At 36.2% G+C, this 20,104-nt stretch overlaps 1 protein-coding gene across 1 annotated transcript in view; it reads left to right on the plus strand.

Moving 5' to 3' along the window:
• DNAI3 (dynein axonemal intermediate chain 3) overlaps window positions 1–20,104 on the plus strand; it is a 78,046-nt gene that overhangs the window by 39,076 nt on the left and 18,866 nt on the right. Inside the window, exons 14-16 of the mRNA XM_032594141.1 lie at window positions 8,538–8,682; window positions 10,044–10,131; window positions 19,105–19,235. Coding sequence (XP_032450032.1) covers window positions 8,538–8,682; window positions 10,044–10,131; window positions 19,105–19,235 — 364 coding nt within the window. The remainder of the gene's footprint in view (window positions 1–8,537; window positions 8,683–10,043; window positions 10,132–19,104; window positions 19,236–20,104) is intronic.

The raw sequence follows: 20,104 nt of genomic DNA on the forward strand, positions 1-20,104 counted from the left end.
TCTGCTAGAATCCTGGAGGAAGATCAAATTTATGTATCTTACAATTCACAGTATCACAGTCTTATTTTAAACATTACCTAAAATGTTTTCATACTATATATCCTTTTTTTCCCTAGATGCTTCTAAAATCATTATCTTCTTCTGTTCCTTAAATAATCTTTATTGTAGCAATTAAACCTGATATAATAACAGGACAGAAGAGATTATTGCTGGTTGAAAAAATATTTTTATAGATACAAATATGTTGTAAAAAGAATTAACGAGGCTTCATGGTTGTTAATGTTGTATAACATTATCCATAGTTATGCTGCTTCTTTATATTCTCATATTTGTAAATTTACATTCAATTTTATCTCACAAAGATTACAACAGTTAATTGGGAAAGCTTCTTTTTGAAAGTGGAAAAGTTTTACGTTAAAAAAAATTTTTTTTAATCTTTATTTATTTATTTATTTTTTAAATGTTTATTTATTTTTGAGACAGAGAGAGACAGAGTGCAAGTGGGGGAGGGGCAGAGAGAGAGGGAGACACAGAATCTGAAACAGGCTCCAGGCTCTGAGCGGTCAGCACAGAGCCCGACGCGGGGCTCGAACCCACGGACTGGTGAGATCATGACCTGAGCCGAAGTCGGACGCTCAACCGACTGAGCCACCCAGGCGCCCCAATCTTTATTTATTTTTGAGAGAGAGAGAGAGACAGAGTGCAAGCAGGGGAGGAACAGAGAGAGAGGGAGACACAAAACCCCAAGTAGGCTCCAAGCTCTGAGCTGTCAGCACAGAGCTTGATGTGGGGCTCAAACCCATGAACCATGAGATCATGACCTGAGCTGATATTGGACGCTCAGCCAACTGAGCCACCCAGGCACCCCAGAAGTTTTACATTTTTATTGCATATTTATAAAAGTTTTTTTTTAATAAACAATTTGATAACTATGTCAGAGAATGTTCATTTAAATAAAATCACATCTCCCAATTTCTGAAACTAAAAATTCACAATGAAATAGGAAATATGAAGAGTGATATTATTTATCTAGCATCCAAATACTGGCAAAACTTGTCCATTCCAAAAAGCTTTAACCCCAATAGAATAAATGACACTTTAAGGCATAGAAGTTGACAGCTATGCAGTGGAAGATGAAGGTATATGTAACATTAACAGCAGCCATGGGCAAAGGGTCAGGGAGACATGATTAATCCTGTGGACACATATTGGGTAAGGTTCTGTGACTGCAGGCAAAAGAAATTGACTATGGCTAACTTAAGGGGATAAAATCAATTTATTGGAAGTTTATGTCAATACTAATAAGTTAACTATTTTTATATTTACAACTACCCTGAAAAATACTTATGGATAGAGAAAATGAGACTTTGAAGGCAAACACATTATCTACCAGTAACTCACTATACATATAGTGAGGTGTACATACACCAATATCCTATACTATATATAGGTAGTCAGTAATGATACTGCGGAATCAAAAAAAGAGCAGACTCAGGCCTCAGAAAAAACCCCATGGATTTGGGTAGCTGGAATGAATGCCTAGCTCCTTCCATCTGATTGTTCTAACTTGGCTTCTTTTCCATCAAATTCACCCCTTGGGCCAGGGAGGTAATGGTAGGGCACCTTGAATGACAACTCCAACCTGACCGCATGCAATGGGGAAGGGCAGTTCCCCAAAGGACCATTAGAATGTTCCTGCTAAAAAGTAAAAGGGCATGGGGGTGGGGGGATTATTGCCCAAAAGGGCCACCAGTAGGATCATATGGAATATTTACACAACAATTAAAATTGTTATGATTTCATGGAGAAGTGTTTATGGTATGATATTGATTATAAACAACAAAATGCAAAGCTATACTGTTGTTCGGTAGCCTTGGAAAACATCTAGAAGCACTGAACAGACTTAAAATATTACACGTTTTATATTTAAGACACAGGTCCTTGATTGTTGGTTATAATGATGGCCCTTGAATTTGGAAATATTCTAGAAGAGTCTAGGAATAATTCCTTCAAAAGTTGTTTTTAAAAAGTTTATGCATTTAGAAAAGCTAACTTTTAGTTATTTGGAAAACTTACCAGTTCTAATCTTTATACTTCAGCCATGCCAAGGTCTTATAATATAGAATAAGAGAAAATAAGGTCCCAGGATGCCTGAGTGGCTCAGTCAGTTAAGCATCTGACTCTTGATTTCAGCTCAGGTCATGATCTTAGGATTCATGAGACCAAGTCCCAAGTTGGGTTCTGTGTTGACAGTACACAGCCTGCTTGGAACTCTGTCTCTCTCCTTCTCTCTGTCCCTTCCCTACTCACACTCACTCTCGCTCTCTCAAAATAAATAAATAAACTTTAAAAAAATAAAATAAGGTTCCATTAATAAAAAATATGGCTAAACAATGGGATATTACACAGCCACTAGAAAAGAATGAAATCTTGCCATTTGCAACAACATGGATGGATCTAGAAGGTATAATGTTAAGTGAAATAAGTCAGTCAGAGAAAGCCACTTATCATATGATTTCACTCGTGTGGAATTTAAGAAACAAAACAAAGAAAAAAAGAGACAAACAAATAAACAGACCAAAAAACCACTCTTAACTATAGAGAAAAACTGATGGTTACCAGAGCGGAGGAGGGAGAGGGGATGGATGAACTAGGTGAAGGGGATTAAGAACACACTGATCCTAGTGAGCCTTGAGTAATGTATAGAATTGTTGAATCACTACTTTGTACACATGAACCTAATATAACGCTGTATATTAATTATGTTGGAATTTAAAAAATAAATTAATAAAAGAAAAAGAATATGTGACTGATTCATGCAGAAAGTCCAACTGAAGTTACATGTATTTAGCAAAATCATTTCATGGATAATGCAAATTAATGCTATAAATGAGATTTAAGAAGATCTTTGTAATTTGGAAAAACAGTTTTAAAACAACTATAGTTATAGTTTAAAGCAGATTTTTTTGTGTCATTTGTGGTGTTCTCCAAGGATTTATATTTTGACAACATAAAAATGATTAATACTTTCATGAATTTTAACTGTTCATTATTAAGATGAATAAATGATTAATATTAAGTCACATAAATGAATATGTTTTGTTAGTCTTACTTGAATTACTATCTGTTTATCTAAATACTTTAACTTACACATCTAAATTCTTTAATAATGTCTTAAATTTATTAATCAGTTTCTTCATAACCTCAGTGATAGAAATTAGGGAGCTAATACAGCATATTCTTTGCCATCCTCAACACATGTTTTCACATAATTAACACAAAGGCACTTTTATACTAAAATAGTGTACAAGTATCATTATAAATGTGTTACCAAGTTCATTACACTAAAAATAATACTTTATATATAATGTGTGGAACATTATAAAGAATTTTCGCATACATTATCTCATTTGATTTTTATAGTCAATCTGTAAGGAAGGAGAAAAAAGATGAGAAATAACCTTTATTGGATGCTTACTATGCACAAAGCACATTAAATCCAACATTGCCTGTGTAAATATACATATATTTATATGATATATTAATTTACATTATATATTATATGTTTATAATATATATTTATATATCATATCTCTTGTACATGACACCAAAAACATAAGCAATAAAAGAAAAAAGATAAATGGAAATTCACCAAAATTTTTGTGCTTCAAAAGGCACTATCGAAAAGTTAAAAAAGACAGCCCACAGAATGGAAGAACATATTTGCAAATCATATATCTGATTAGAAATTTCTATCCAGAATATGAAAAATTCTTACAACTCAACAACACAAAGTCAAAAAACCCAATGTAAAAGTGAGCAGATTACCAATAGACATTTCTCCTCCCAAAATAGCAAATGGCCAATAAACACATGAAAAGGTGTTCAACATTACCTATGAAGGAAATGCAAATTAAAACCACAATGAGCCAGTTTGATCAAAAAGAAAAAGGAAATGACCCAAATAAATAAAATCAAGAATGAAAGAGGAGAGACCACAACCAACAAAGCAGAAATAAAAACAATAATAAGAGAATATTATGAGCAATTATATGCCAATAAAATGGGCAATCTGGAAGAAATGGACAAATTCCTAGAAACATATACACTACCAAAATTGAAACAGGAAGAAATAGAAAATTTGAACAGACCCATAACCTATAAGGAAATTGAATTAGTAATCAAAAATCTCCCAAAAAACAAGAGTCCAGGGCCAGATGGCTTTCCAGACGAATTCTACCAAACATTTAAGGAAGAGTTAACACCTATTCTTTTGAAGCTGTTCCAAAAAATAGAAATGGAAGGAAAACTTCCAAACTCATTCTATGAAGCCAGTATTACCTTGATACCAAAATCAGACAGAGACCCCACTAAAAAGTAGAACTATAGACCAATATCCCTGATGAACATGGGTGCAAAACTCCTCAACAAGATATTAGCCAACCGGATCCAACAATACATTAAAAAAACTATTCACCACGACCAAGTGGGATTTATACCTGGGATGCAGGGCTGGTTCAATATCTGCAAAACAATTAACGTGATGCATCACATCAATAAAAGAAAGGACAAGAACCATATGATCCTTTCAATAGATGCAGAGAAAGCATTTGACAAAATACAGCATCCTTTCTTGATAAAAACCCTCAAGAAAGTAGGGATAGAAGGATCATACCTCGAGATCATAAAAGCCATATATGAATGACCCAATGCTAATATCATCCTCAATGGGGAAAAACTGAGAGATTTCCCCTAAGGTCAGGAACAAGACAGGGATGTCCACTCTCGCCACCGTTATTCAACATAGTATTGGAAGTCTTCGCCTCTGCACTCAGACAACACAAAGAAATAAAAGGCAAGAGGAGGTCAAACTTTCACTCCAAATTGGCCAGGAGGAGGTCAAACTTTCACTCTTCGCAGATGACATGATACTCTATATGGAAAACCCTAAAGATTCCACAAAAACACTGCTAGAACTGAATCATGAATTCAGCAAAGTTGCAGGATATAAAATCGATGTGCAGAAATTGGTTGCATTCCTATACACCAACAATGAAGCGACAGAAAGAGAAATCAAGGAATCGATCCCATTTATAGTTGCACAAAAAACCATAAAATACCTAGGAATAAATCCAACCAAAGAGGTAAAAAACCTATACACTGAAAACTATAGAAAGCTTATGAAAGAAATTGAAGAAGACACAAAAAAATGGAAAAAGATTCCATGCTGCTGGATAGGAAGAACAAATATTGTTAAAATGTCAATACTACCCGAGGCACTCTACACATTCAATGCAATCCCTATCAAAATAACACCAGCATTCTTCACAGAGCTAAAACAAATAATCCTAAAATTTGTATGGAACCAGAAAAGACCCCGAATAGCCAAAGCAATCTTGAAAAAGAAAACCAAAGCAGGAGGCATCACAATCCCAGACTTCAAGCTATACTACAAAGCTGTAATCATCAAGACAGCATGGTACTGGCACAAGAACAGACACTCAGATCAATGGAACAGAATAGAGAACCCAGAAATGGACCCACGAATGTATGGCCAACTAATCTTTGACAAAGCAGGAAAGAATATCCAATGGAATAAAGACAGTCTCTTCAGCAAGTGGTGCTGGACAGCGACATGCAAAAGAATGAACCTGGACCACTTTCTTACACCATGCACAAAAATAAACTCAAAATGGATGAAAGACCTAAATGTAAGACAGGAAGCCATCAAAATCCTCAAGGAGAAAGCAGGCAAAAACCTCTTTTATCTTGGCCGCAGCAACTTCTTATTCAACACGTCTCCAGAGGCCAGGGAAACAAAAGCAAAAATGAAATACTGGGACCTCATCAAAATAAAAAGCTTCTGCACAGCGAAGGAAACAATCAGCAAAACTAAAAGGCAACGGACAGAAGGGGAGAAGATATTCGTAAACGACATATCAGATAAAGGGTTAGTATCTAAAATCTATAAGAACTTATCAAACTCAACACCCAAAAAACAAATAATCCAGTGAAGAAATGGGCAAAAGACATGAATAGACACTTCTCCAAAGACATCCAGATGGCCAACTGACACATGAAAAAATGCTCAACTTCACTTATCATCAGGGAAATACAAATGAAAACCACAATAAGATACCACCTTACACCTGTCAGAATGGCTAACATGAACTACTCAGGCAACAACAGATGTTGGTGAGGATGCGGAAAAAGAGGATCTCTTTTGCATTGTTGGTGGGAATGCAAGCTGGTGCAGCCACTGCGGAAAATAGCATGGAGGTTCCTCAAAAAACTAAAAATAGAACTGCCCTACGACCCAGCAATTGTACTACTAGGTATTTAACCAAGGGATACAGGTGTGCTGTTTTGAAGGGATACATGCACCCCCATGTTTATAGCAGCACTATCAACAATAGCCAAAGTATGGAAAGAGCCCAAATGTCCATCAATGGATAAATGGATAAAGAAGATGTGGTATATATATATATACAATGGAGTATTACTTGGCAATCAAAAAGAATGAAATTTTGCCATTTGCAACTACGTGGAGGGAACTGGAGGGTATTAAGCTAAGTGAAATTAGTCAGTCAAAGACAAATATCATATGACTTCACTTGTATGAGGACTTTAAGAGACAAAACAGATGAACATAAGGGAAGGGAAACAAAAATAATATAAAAACAGGGAGAGGGATAAAACATAAGAGACTCATAAATATGGAGAACAAATAGAGGGTTAGGGGAGGGGGTGTGGGACGGGGGATGGGCTAAATGGGTAAGGGGCACTAAGGAATCTACTCCTGAAATCATTGTTGTACTATATGCTAACTAATTTGGATGTAAATTTAAAAATAAATAAATAAATAAATAAATAAAATTAAAAATAAAAAAAAAAGATTGCAAAAACAAAACAAAACAAAACACAACGAGACCTAAAATAGCCAAAGTGACAATCTTGATAAAAAACAAAGTTGGAGGACTCACACTTCCTGATCTCTGAACTTTCTTCAAAGTTATAACTATAGAGACAGATGTACTGACACTGGCATAAAGACAGACACAGAAATCATAGAGTACAGAAATAAACCCATATGTCTATGGATGACTGATTTTCAACAAGAGTACTGAGACAGTTTAATGGAAAAAGACTAATCTTTTCAACAAATGGTGCTGAGACATTTGGCTGAATATGTGCAAGCAAAAGAATGAAGTTGGACCCTTACCTCACACCTTATACAAAAATTAGCTGAACAAAGATCTAAATGTAAGATGTGAAACCATGCAGCTTTTAGAAGAAAACATTAACGAACATAAGCATAAATGTTCATGACCTTGGATTAGAGAGTGATTTCCTACATATTACTTCCAAAGCACATGCAAATGTAAATCTAAATCAATTTTAAATTTTTTTTCAATGTTTATTTATTTGGGGGGGGGGTGTTGCAGAGAGAGAGAGGGAGACAGAGAATCCAAAGCAGGCTCTGTGCTGTCAGCACAAAGTCCAACATGGGGCTGGAACCCACGAACTGTGAGATCATGACCTGAGCTGAAGTCAGAGGTTCAACCGACTGAGGCACCCAGGTGCCCCAAATCTAAATTAATTTTTATGAGACACCACTTCCCCTACTAGGATGGCCGTAATAAAAAAGACTAAAAGTAGCAAGTGTTGGCAAGGATGTGGAGTAACTTGAATCCTCACACATTGCTGATGGGAACGTAAAACTGATGCAGTTGCTTTGGAAAATAATCTAGCAGTTCCTCAAAAGATCAAACCCAGAAGTTAGCATATAACACAGCAATTACACTCCTCAGTGTATACCTAAGAGAAATGCAACCAGGAATCCACAAGAAACTTATACACAAATGTTCAGAGCAGCATTCTTCATAATAGTCCATCAACTGGTGAATGGATAAATAAACTGTGGTATATTCCATACAATGGGATATTATTTGGCAATACAAAGAAATGGTGTGCTGACATGAACTTCGAAAATGTGCTAAATGACAGAAGCCAGTCACAAAAGGCCACATATTCTGATTCCATTTATGTGAAATGTCCAGAAGAGACAAGTCTATACAGACAAGAGGTGGATGAGTAGTTGTCTAGGGCTGGTGGGAGGGGCTGGGGGCAATGAGGAGTGACTGCCAATCTGTACAAGATTTCTTTTTGGGGTGACAAAAATCTTGTAAAATTGTGAAAAATTGAAAACCACTGAATTGTGTACTTTAAATAGGTGAATTTTGTGCTATATGAGTTAGATTTCAATAAAGTTGTTATGTTAAAAAAAAGATGGTGTCAGTCTCCAAACTCAATTCTCCTATAATATTTGTGTTAATACTAGCAAAGTCATGAAATAACCTTATAAACTGTATAATTTTCTATAAGATGCAAAACAGTGGCATTTCATAAAAAACTTACTTTCAGAAGTATTATAATACAGCCATGATTACATTGCTAATGTGTAACAGCAGGAAGTATGGTAGTTCTCAGGCTATACCTCTTATTTATATTAAATAACATGTGAATTTTTTTTAAAGCACAATATGTTTTTGGGATATCAGATCACAGAAAGCTTTAACCCCACCACCAATAGAGAAAAAGAAAGAAGAAAGTATTGAAATTCCTTTTGATGTGCCATCTACTTTTTTGCATCTAGATCTCTCCTGGAAACCCCTCATTAAGGTGAGTAACACACAGTTTAGTCCATTCTATTAGCTTATATATACTTCGTATTGTGTACATGCATTTGCATACATATATACACACACTCTAAAAGTGGAGGAGCTCAAATTAGCATAAGACTTTATAATTTACGTATTCATTTAACCAACTGATTCTTTCACTGAGGATTATTATGATGCCTGCTTAGGTCAAGCCCAAAATCACAATTTTTGTGAACTCAAGATTGACATTTGTTCATGTATTAGCAAGCTGCAACTTATCAATGATTTGTATAATAACTATTCATGTGCATGAGCAGTTCTCTGTAAATCAGTAGGCTCTCCCGTTAGCTAGAAATGCTAATTTTGCCCCGAATGTAGGCAAAATTATGCATGTTTCGCATCTAGTAGGAAACAGTATTTTAATACCCATGAGCAAACAAAACTGAAAGAGAAATTGCACTTTTCTTGAAAAGCAGAGTTTGAAGAAAAGCAATTTTAATTTGAGAAAGATATGGCTGTGGATGGAATATGTATGGAAAGTATGAATGAGCTTCCGATATTGATGACTTTCCTTTTTTAGAATGTGTAGTTCTAATTCCAAACTTAATACTTTTTTCCCTTTGTTGTACAAGTGTCATTATTACATTACATTACATTACATTATATTACATTACATTACATTATTATATATTTGCTCCAAATGGAAGAGAGAGCACAGAGGGGTGAGAATATTCCTGAAGTAGCTGGGATTAGGGATTAGAAATTAGAAAGAGAGGGTTAGGAATTTTCTGTGGTAGGATTTACTTGAACTCTAAATAGTTTTAAAAGAAATGTGCAAACAAAGACTCACCTGAGTAATTGTAAGCATGTAGACAAACATCATGATGGAGAAACGTGGGGCAGATGCTGTGAGGGAAAAATATCCTGTTCTGGTGCAGACTCAGGGCCACTTCTGGAGCTCAGGGGCATGTGTGTCCCCAAATGGACTCAGCAGTGCCAGGCAGATGAAAAGACCCCACACAACCTTCTGGAGGTTCGTTTAACTGAAAGATTTAGGAAACAGGAGAATAAGCCCTTATTTTATATTAAAACCAAAAAGGATATATTATGAAACAGAATACACAATATTTTCAGAAATTAAACACACGAGCCTGGGATTTGGAAAGGAGCTCCTGGACAAGCACCCTTGGGTCACAAGGTTTTAGAAACTGTGGTTTAGACACTATCCCTGGGGAAAAGCAACCAGAAATCTGAAAGAGAATGGAAAAGGGACAAGGGGAGGGAGGTGGAAAACAGCCATCTGGGGGCAGAAGGGAAAAGCAAGAATAAATCACCCACAGGATATATAGAAATAATCTTTCTTATATGTTCTCCCAAAAGATAAGGCTGTCTAAAGGTGAAACAAGTTTAGACCACTGCCCAACCAAGGTCAGCCTGAGTGAGGACCATCTCCTTTACAAAGCACAAGGTAACTGCCTTTGCTTATTAAAAAGGCATGAGGGCGTCCCTGGGTGGCTCAGTCAGTTGAGTGGCTGACTCCTCGTTTCAGCTCAGGTCATGATTTCAGGGTTGGGTTGGTGAGTTTAAGTCAAGATGGGCTCTGCACTGACAGTGTGGAGCCTGCTAAGATCCTCTCTGCCTCCCTCTCTCTGCCCCTCCCCCGCTCATTCTCTCTCTCTCTCTCCCTCCCTCTCTCAAAATAAATAAATTAAAAAACATTTTTAAAAAGGCATGTAATAGTTTGAGTATTAGTGGTTCCTTATGTCTACAGTGAGTTAGACGGTTGCTAAGATAGTCTGATTTGTAAAAAGAATACAGAAACTCAAACTCTCCAATATGGAACTTTATAATGGCTCTAATAACTACAGCCAACACATTAAAATTGCCTATATACACACAAAGATTTCACATGATTCAGTTCAGCTTAGTTTCATAAACATTTGTTGAGTACATTTATATATGTTTGAAAACTCATTAAAAAATTTTTACAAAACTGTCTTAATAAGTATGCATGTGCTCAAAGAATAGTTGTATAAAATGGAACATATCTCAAGTCTAGCAAAGTAAGTTATGAAATGTAAGAAATAAATTACCATTCCCAATCAGAATATAATAGAAAAATTAATATTTGTACAGCACCACCATAAAACACAGTAGAGAAATAACAATTGACTTTTTAACCTATCTCAACCTATACACCTTTGCTGAAATAATTGAAGGGTACACATATAAATGTCAAAGCTATTAAAATAAAGGTATGCATGAATATCCCACCCTGAGAGCAATGCATAATGGAAATGTACAAGAATCACTAGAAACTGAAGTACTTTCCAAATATTTGCCTTATCAAAAGGATTTCCATTTATAAGTTGTTGAATGTTCAGTTAAATGATAGAATATCTCAGAAAAATATATATCTAATACCCAGCTTGGGCAAAACTCACTTTGAAGCTGTGTGTTTCATAGATACAACTCAAGACCTCATGCTAAAAACCAACCAACCAACAAACAAAGGAATCATTATATTTTTATGGACATTTTCTAAGCAGTATTAAAACATCTCATGTTTTTATGTATTTGGGCCTGCAAAGGCCCAAATTCCAGATTCCAGAGGGAATCGAAGTTGGGTTCTCTTCTCCACTTCTTTGTATTCAGCTATTGGCTATAATTTATTGAATTTCAGCCGTGAGTCAGGTACTGTGCTAGCTAATATTGCACATGGTTTCATTCATTTAACAGTTATTTATAAAATTCTCATTTTATGCCAGGCCCCAGGAGTGTAACAATGAGTAAAACAGATGCCAATGATCATGACAATCCTGCAAACTGGGAGTTTTCATTACCATTTTATAATTAAGGAAACCAAAACTGAGAGAGGTTAATGTAACTTGTAAAGAGTAACTCATTAAATACCTTACTCTTTAAATTAATGAAAAAAGATGATCATGAGGATGTTACTGCTTTTATCCAACTACTAGTAAGGACATTACTGTATCTTTTATTTTTTTTTTTTTTAATTTTTTTTTCAACGTTTTTATTTATTTTTGGGACAGAGAGAGACAGAGCATGAACGGGGGAGGGGCAGAGAGAGAGGGAGACACAGCATCGGAAACAGGCTCCAGGCTCCGAGCCATCAGCCCAGAGCCCGACGCGGGGCTCGAACTCACGGACCGCGAGATCGTGACCTGGCTGAAGTCGGACGCTTAACCGACTGCGCCACCCAGGCGCCCCTACTGTATCTTTTAAAGTGTGCTTTTTTTCTTACTCACTTTTAACAAGTTTATTGAGGTATAACTGACATACAATAAAATGTACATGTTAAATTATTCAATTTGATATGTATTGACAAATTAAAAATCCATGGAACCATCACTATAATCAAGATAATGAACATATCCATCACTTCCTAAAGGTGACTCACATAAAGATGCATTTTTTAACACCTCCCTCCAGCACCTCCCCCACCTCCACCTACCAGACCACCACCGATCTGCTTTCTCTCACTATATCAGTTTGCAATTTTCTAGAACTTTATGTAATTCAAAGAGTACATGCGTTTTGGGGGGAGTCTGACTTCTTTCAGTCAGTATAATGATTTTGGAATTCATCTATGTTGTATACATCGATAGTTAATTCCCTTTTATTCCAGAGTAATATTTCATCCTGTGGATATACTGCACATGTTTATCCATTCACCTGTTGATGGGCATTTGGGTCTTTTTCAGTGTAGGGCTATTACATATACATATACAAATACGTATACGTATACATATACATATACAAGCCTTTGTATGGACATATGATTTTATTTGCTTGGGTAAATACCTAGGAATGGGATGATTAAATAATATGGCAGGTGTATGTTTAACTTTTTAAGAAACTGCCACAGTGTTTTACAAAGTGGTTGCACCATTTTACATTCCAACGAGCAGTGAGGGAAAGTTCCAGTTTTTCCACATCCTCATGGATAGATGATATGGCTAGTCTTTTTACCTTAACCATTCTAAAACATGTGTGGTGATATCTCATTTGCGTTTACCTAATGACTGAAGATGTTGAGTATATTTGCATGTATTTTTTTTCCATTTGTATACCTATCTTCTTTGGTGAAGTGTCCATATCTTTGATCTATTTTTTAGTTGTGCTGTTTGTTTTCTTATTTCAGAGTTTTCAGAGCTCTTAATATATTCTGCATACTAGTCTTTTATCAGATATGTGATTTGCAAATATTTTCTCCCAGTCTGTGAAATATTAAGTGTTATTCTCTTTTTTTTTTTTTTTAAATTTTTTTTTTTGAACGTTTATTTATTTTTGGGACAGAGAGAGACAGAGCATGAACGGGGGAGGGGCAGAGAGAGAGGGAGACACAGAATCTGAAACAGGCTCCAGGCTCTGAGCCATCAGCCCAGAGCCTGACGCGGGGCTCGAACTCACGGACCGCGAGATCGTGACCTGGCTGAAGTCGGACGCTTAACCGACTGCGCCACCCAGGCGCCCCAAGTGTTATTCTCTTAACACTGTGTTTAGAAAAGCAGAAGTTTTTAATTTTGAGGAAGTCCAGTTTATCAGTTTGTTCTTTTGTGGGTCATGATTTTGGTTTTGAATTTAACCCAAGTTTGGGCTACTTTTTTTCCAGGAGTTTTATAACTAAGTTGATGATCTTTATTGAGATAATTTTTTTCTCTGCACAAAGTATGGATTGGAGTTCATTTGCGTGTAGTGTTCCAGTGCCATTTGTTGAAGACACTGTCCTTTCTCCACTGGATGGTTTTTGCACCTTTGTCAAAGATCACCTGTCCTAATATGTGTGAGTCCATTTCTGAACTCTCTATTTTGTTCTATTGATCTGTATGACTTATCTTTACACCAATACCACATTGTCTTGATTACTGTAGCTTTGTAATTAGCCTTGAAATTAGTGCTTTCAACTTTTTTTTTCTTTTTCAAAATAGTTTTTGACCATTATAGGTTTTTCTTTCCCATGTGGATATTGTATCTTTTGTCTTGGATAAGCCTGCTCTGACTTTGATTGGAATTGTGTCAAAACTGTAAATCAGTATTATGAGAATTTGGTGTCTGCCATATAAAGCCTTTTACCTCATAAGTACAGTATATCTCTCCATCTATTTAGGTCATTAATTTCTCACTGATATTTTATACCTTTCAGTGTACAGGGCTTTTGCTTCTTGTGATAGGTGTCTCTAAGTCTTTCACATTTTTTGGTGTTCTAGTAAATATTACTTTCAAATTTTTAATTTTTGATGGTTCATTACCAGTGTATAAAAATACAATTAATGTTTGAGTATTGATTTTGTATCCTGCAGTCTTCCTAAAATCACATTAGTTATCATGGCTTATTTGTAGAGGATTTATTTAGGTTCTCTAGATGATAATATCATTTGGATTTTCGCTATATAGATGATAATGTCATCTGTAAATAAGGACAGTTTTACTTCTTCTTTTCTGATTTGTATGATTTTTTTTCCTTACCTGATTACACTGGCTAGAACCTCTAGGGGAGAGCGTTCTTGTTTTAATCCAGATCTCAGGGAGAAAGCATTTAGTCTTTCACAAGTAAGTATGATGTTAACTGTAGGGTTTTTGTAGACGCCTTTATCAGGTTAAAGAAGTTCCCTTTTATACACAAGTTAATGTTGGATTTTGTCAAAAGATTTTTCTGCATTTTTGCAGATGATCATGCTTTTTTTCTTTTTAAGCTTATTAATATGGTAAATTATTTTAATATCCGAATGTTAAACTAGCCCTGCATTCCTGGTATAAACTCCACGTGGCTGTGATTTAGTAATTGTAATACCTTAATTTTTTAAAGAACAATTTTTACACTGTTATCTCTATATTTATATCTGTGTTTATTCAAAACATTTATTAAACTTTTGCAAAGTGACAGGCTCTGAGGATATAGCTGGGAAAAGCCAATTCCCTGCTTCCATGGAGCTTACATTCTGGGGGGATAGATACATATCTACATCCACTTAAGAAACGACCTATTTAAAACAAATCCTGAAGCATGCCCCCAATGTCATCAAACAGAAATACTCCCCATCAAATGAATGTTCTCTTTACAGACAAAGTCACTTGGTGGATATTTCTTCTTTCTTTCTTTCTTTCTTTTTTTTTTTTTTTTTTTTGTGGATATGTCTTAGAGAAATATATCTCTCTTTCTTAGAATGTTATTTAACCTGATAAATTTGGCTAAATCAGTTCATAAAGGGAACGGACAAACATGTTTTTCAATTCTCAGCTGAGACTTTAATTGGCTGTGTCTCTTTACGTGTATTCAGAAGTCTGTGTTGGCAGGCAGTACCACAAATCCTGGAGAAAATTAAATTTCACTTGGTAGTCTCAATGGATCTTACTAACACACTCCTCTTATCACTAAAGGCAGTTACCGTGGGTTGTGACTGGCCTCTTGTGTAGATGGCCAGCTCTCAGAACTTGACTTGAGATCTCATTATGGTATTTTGAATTTCCTTACGACACACTGTCAACTATCCACCTACTCTGGCCAGACTTGAACCTATTGACTAGAATACACATGGTCATATGCTTCTTGACCATGTTCTGTGTATTGTCTATATTGGTTCTCCTCCCCCTCCTTTCCACCAAGAATCACAAGTTCAGCTATTCCACTGGCACACCCTGGGGAGCACTCTCAGGAGCATTGTCTGGTACTCTGTTGCCACCTAGTGGCTGTAGGCTACTTGGCTTTTGCCTGCCATATTAGATCCTTAGTAGTCTGCCCTTCTGAGTAGTCACTTTAAGATGTTCTTTTTGTTTATTCTCTTGCGGAAGACTTTGCTCTAAAAGTTTTTGGAATTCCTACTCTGTAATTGCCTTCAGAGCGTCCGTTATATTCTCCTAAGCACTGTGGCATAGTGGTTAAGGATGTAGATTCCGGAGTTTGGGTTTAAACCCCAAAGCCACAATTTATTATTTGACCAGGTCAAATTACTATACCTCTCTGTGCCTTATTTTAAAACAAACAAACAAACAAACAAAAAACTTATTTGAAAAGAGATACATGAAGATAACGGAAGCAAATAATGAAGGTAACGACTTCATGTAGTATTGAGAATATAAAATGAGTTAATATATATACAGCTCTAAGAACAGCTCTTTGTCAACCCACAATAAATGTAAGCCACTGTATATGAGGCCTGGGCAAGCTACTTAATCTCTCTGAGCCTCACTTTATCATCCTTGAAGGAGAATTAATTCTTAACTACCTTAGGAGTTACTGCGAGAATTGAATGAAATGGTGCATGTAGAGCACACAGTTCAGTACCTGGCATGTAATCATGTAGTAAGCATTCAGTAAGTGTTAGCTGCTACTGTTATGCTGGGCCCTGGTGATGGAAATCCATGGATGGAAAATCCACGGGGATGATGTTGATTTTAATAAATATGCAAGTTATTCCAGTCAAGTCTGAGTAAACACAGTTGATGACAACATTTTTGTCTGGCTTCATTCTCTTTAACCCCACCACATTAAACACTATCAACGTAGCCCCTTTTCTCAGAGCTCCTGCCTTGGTTTTTGTGGTTTTCCTAATACTTCTTCAGTTTCTCTCCTCTGCCCTCTTTCTCTGCTGCCCTCTCAGCGTGGATATGCCTCAAACTCAAATTTCAGCGGTATGCTTTCCACGTTCCTCACTCCTTTCAGTAACTGGGTCTACTCTTAATCTGCTGAGAATCCCCCACTTTGCTTCTTGCTATCTCTTGGGCTTAAACCCAAACTACTCCCTCAATGTCCATGTGTCCAGAACACAACTTGAGTCATCCCTGTCTCTCTCCTCCGGTCCCTACATCCAGTCTCTCACTTAGGAGAATTAGATCTTCCGTTATAGCATATCTCACCTTTGCCTCTTCCTTTGTGTTACTGGTAGTGACTCCTGGATCAGGCTCTCCTTGTTAGACCAGAGGGCTCCAGACTTTTCCATCTTGCATCCCATCAAGAAAAATTTTTGAGCACATGTTGCCAACAAACATGTATTTACTTACCAATTATATACACGTTCTACTCTACTAATATATTAATGTGTATTATTTAGAAAGAGAAAAACAGACATTGAAATGAGAGTGATGAATTTGAAATATTTTAATGATTTTAATTTTATACATTAAATGGATACAAAATGCCTTTTTCCTCATGTTAAATGTATATGAATAATATCTTTTAGTAAGAACAATGTGATTAAGTGTACCTAGTTATTTCTTGACATGTTGATTGGCACTTTGTAATACAGCTATTTACAAGTCTGGTTTCATGTTTGGCTTACATTGTTACTTGTTTTTGATGTCTTATCTTTTGGGAAGGGAGACTGCCCAAAGCATGTAGATCCCTAACAAAGGAAGCACTGGTTGATTGTACCAACAAAATCATAATTGTTTCTCACTTTTGTCCAGAATTATGTCATAGGTTTTTTTAATGTTATATATATTTTTAGTGTAGCTGAGGTTTTCTTCTATTTTAGTTTTCATTTATATGTTTGTTGGTTGGTTCTTATGTTCATTTGTTAGTATTCCCATGGTTGATATAATCTAGATGATGATGTATTAAGATGTGGGGAGTAGGGTTGGATGAGGATATATTTCTCTACCACCTCTCCTAGAAATTTAATGTCACATTTTAAAAAAACTAATAAGTGACCTGGGAATATGCCCAAGATAATATCTTTAAGAGAATAGAAAAACAGGATAAAAGCTAAAATGCCCAATTAAAAGAAAATCCTTTATATATTCACAGAATATATATATTCACAGAAATGTAATTGTAGGGAGACATTTTAATGGTGGTTATCTCTGGAAAATATGATAATGGATGGTTTTTCTTTTTTTTTTTTTTTTTTTTCAACGTTTATTTATTTTTGGGACAGAGAGAGACAGAGCATGAACGGGGGAGGGGCAGAGAGAGAGGGAGACACAGAATCGGAAACAGGCTCCAGGCTCTGAGCCATCAGCCCAGAGCCCGACGCGGGGCTCGAACTCGCGGACCGCGAGATCGTGACCTGGCTGAAGTCGGACGCTTAACCGACTGCGCCACCCAGGCGCCCCTGGATGGTTTTTCTTATTTTCCTCATGCTTTCCTCTATTTTCCAAAGCTTTGGTAAATAACATTTATTAATTTTAGCTCATAAAAAGACTTTTGTTTTAAAACAAGATGACATCTTTGTTTTTTTGTTTTTTTGTTTTTTTTTTTTTAATTTTTTTTTTCAACGTTTATTTATTTTTGGGACAGAGAGAGACAGAGCATGAACGGGGGAGGGGCAGAGAGAGAGGGAGACACAGAATCGGAAACAAGCTCCAGGATCTGAGCCATCAGCCCAGAGCCCGACGCGGGGCTCGAACTCCCGGACCGCGAGATCGTGACCTGGCTGAAGTCGGACGCTTAACCGACTGCGCCACCCAGGCGCCCCATACATCTTTGTTTTTTTAAAAAGACTTTTGTTTTAAAAAGAAAGAAGGCCCAGATGGTGTTGGAATTTTAGCCTCCAGATTTTTTTTTAAATTTTTTTTAACGTTTATTTATTTTTGAGAGAGAGAGAGACAGAGCATGAACAGGGGAGGGGCAGAGAGAGAGGGAGACACAGAATCTGAAACAGGCTCCAGGCTCTGAGCTGTCAGCACAGAGCCCTACACGGGGTTCGAACTCACGGACCGTGAGATCATGACCTGAGCCAAGTCGGACGCTTAACCGACCAAGCCACCCAGGCGCCCCTAGCCTCCAGATTAACTATGCTCTGTTTGCATGTGTAGTTACAGCGATAATGCGGTACAATCCCTGGTGTTCTTAAGTAATAAACATGAGCTAACCAGAAAACTTTAAATTATGTTCCATGCATGTGCTGTGCTTGTGAAAACAAGTAATACATTTAGATGGATTTATTTTTTGAAGTTAGATCATTTTTGATACTTAAAAGTCTAATCATGAGTTATTTGAAAAAATTCCATACAACGCCAAATGAATAAAAATGACATGAGTTTCTCAGTAGAGAGTTTTACTGAGAGTATCAAAAGTAATGTAATCCAGAGGATATATTTTATGTCCAATTTTTACTGTAAATTATTCTGAAATGATATAAATAATGTAGAACTGTTTTTTAAACTGGGTGCTGTGGAACTTTTTAGAGCCCCTGAAAGTAGGTGGAGGGGTCTCCTCCTTCCCACCAGGAAACCCTTTAATCACAGCAATGCAGGTTTTGACAGATTTCACATGTAAGGGTTCCTGCATATGCTTTGGTTTGAAAGACACGTTCCACTGCTAAATTAGAAATCTAAAGATGCTCATACTTATGCCCGCCACACTGGGGAGAGAATGGGGCAGATGTGTGTGGCAAGGGGCATAAAATATAAACTAACTATATTTTAAAAGGTCTTTCACTGTAAATATGTGCTCCTTCTATTCATACTCCTCTGAAAGATAAAATATTAGCCCAGAGCAAAGTAGTGAAGGCAGGAGAGATGAACCCATACCACAATCTGGAAGGTGCGTTGGCCAACAATCTCAAGCCTATAGAGGACTTCTGCACAAAGTTCTTTGTTGGAACAGAGGTGAGTTAGAATTATCTGCTCTCTTATTTATACATGTTATATATATGTATATTTGTATGTTATATATATGTATATTTGTATATATGTATATATATGTATATATGTATATATATGTGTGTATGTGTGTATATATGTTCTTATAGCCTTAATTTCAGTTTTATTGAGGCATAACTGACATGAAATTGTAAGATATTTAAAGTGTACATCATAGTGATTTGATGTACATATACATTGTGAAAGCCTTCCCTCCCCATCTAGTTAATTAACATATCCATCACCTCACATATTTATCTTTGTGCCTGTGTGTGTGTGTGCGTGTGTGTGTGTGTGTGATGACATTTAAGTTATATTCTCTTAGCAGATTTCAATTATATAATACAGTGTTATACTGTGGTCACCATGTTTTACCTTATATCCTCAGAACTCACTAACCTTACAGCTGGAAGTTTGTACCCTTTTACCAACCTCTTCCTGTTTCTCCCACCCCCCAGACCCTGGCAACCACTTGTCTACTCTGTTTCATTATAACCTCTATTGTACATTTGCTTTATGAAGGCTTACAATATCTATAACATTTTCATATTTTAATATACTTATTTGCACTGAATTTTTAAAATCTTCATGCTTCATAAATTCATATTTAAAATGTTTCTGACAAATGTGAAAAAAATCTATAAAATTCAGCATGACCTTCTTTACTAATGATTTATTGATCAACCTGCAAATATTTATTGAACACCTACACCATATGGAAGAAACCATGCTAAGTGTTAGAGATTTACTAAGAAAATTTATTGCTTTGTTAGCTAGCAAAATGTAGCAGGAAAGACAGTGCAAAACTCACTCAATTCAAAAGTAACAACCGGATA

This window comes from Lynx canadensis, chromosome C1 (assembly GCF_007474595.2).
Source record: "Lynx canadensis isolate LIC74 chromosome C1, mLynCan4.pri.v2, whole genome shotgun sequence".
NCBI classification, from domain to species: domain Eukaryota; kingdom Metazoa; phylum Chordata; class Mammalia; order Carnivora; family Felidae; genus Lynx; species Lynx canadensis.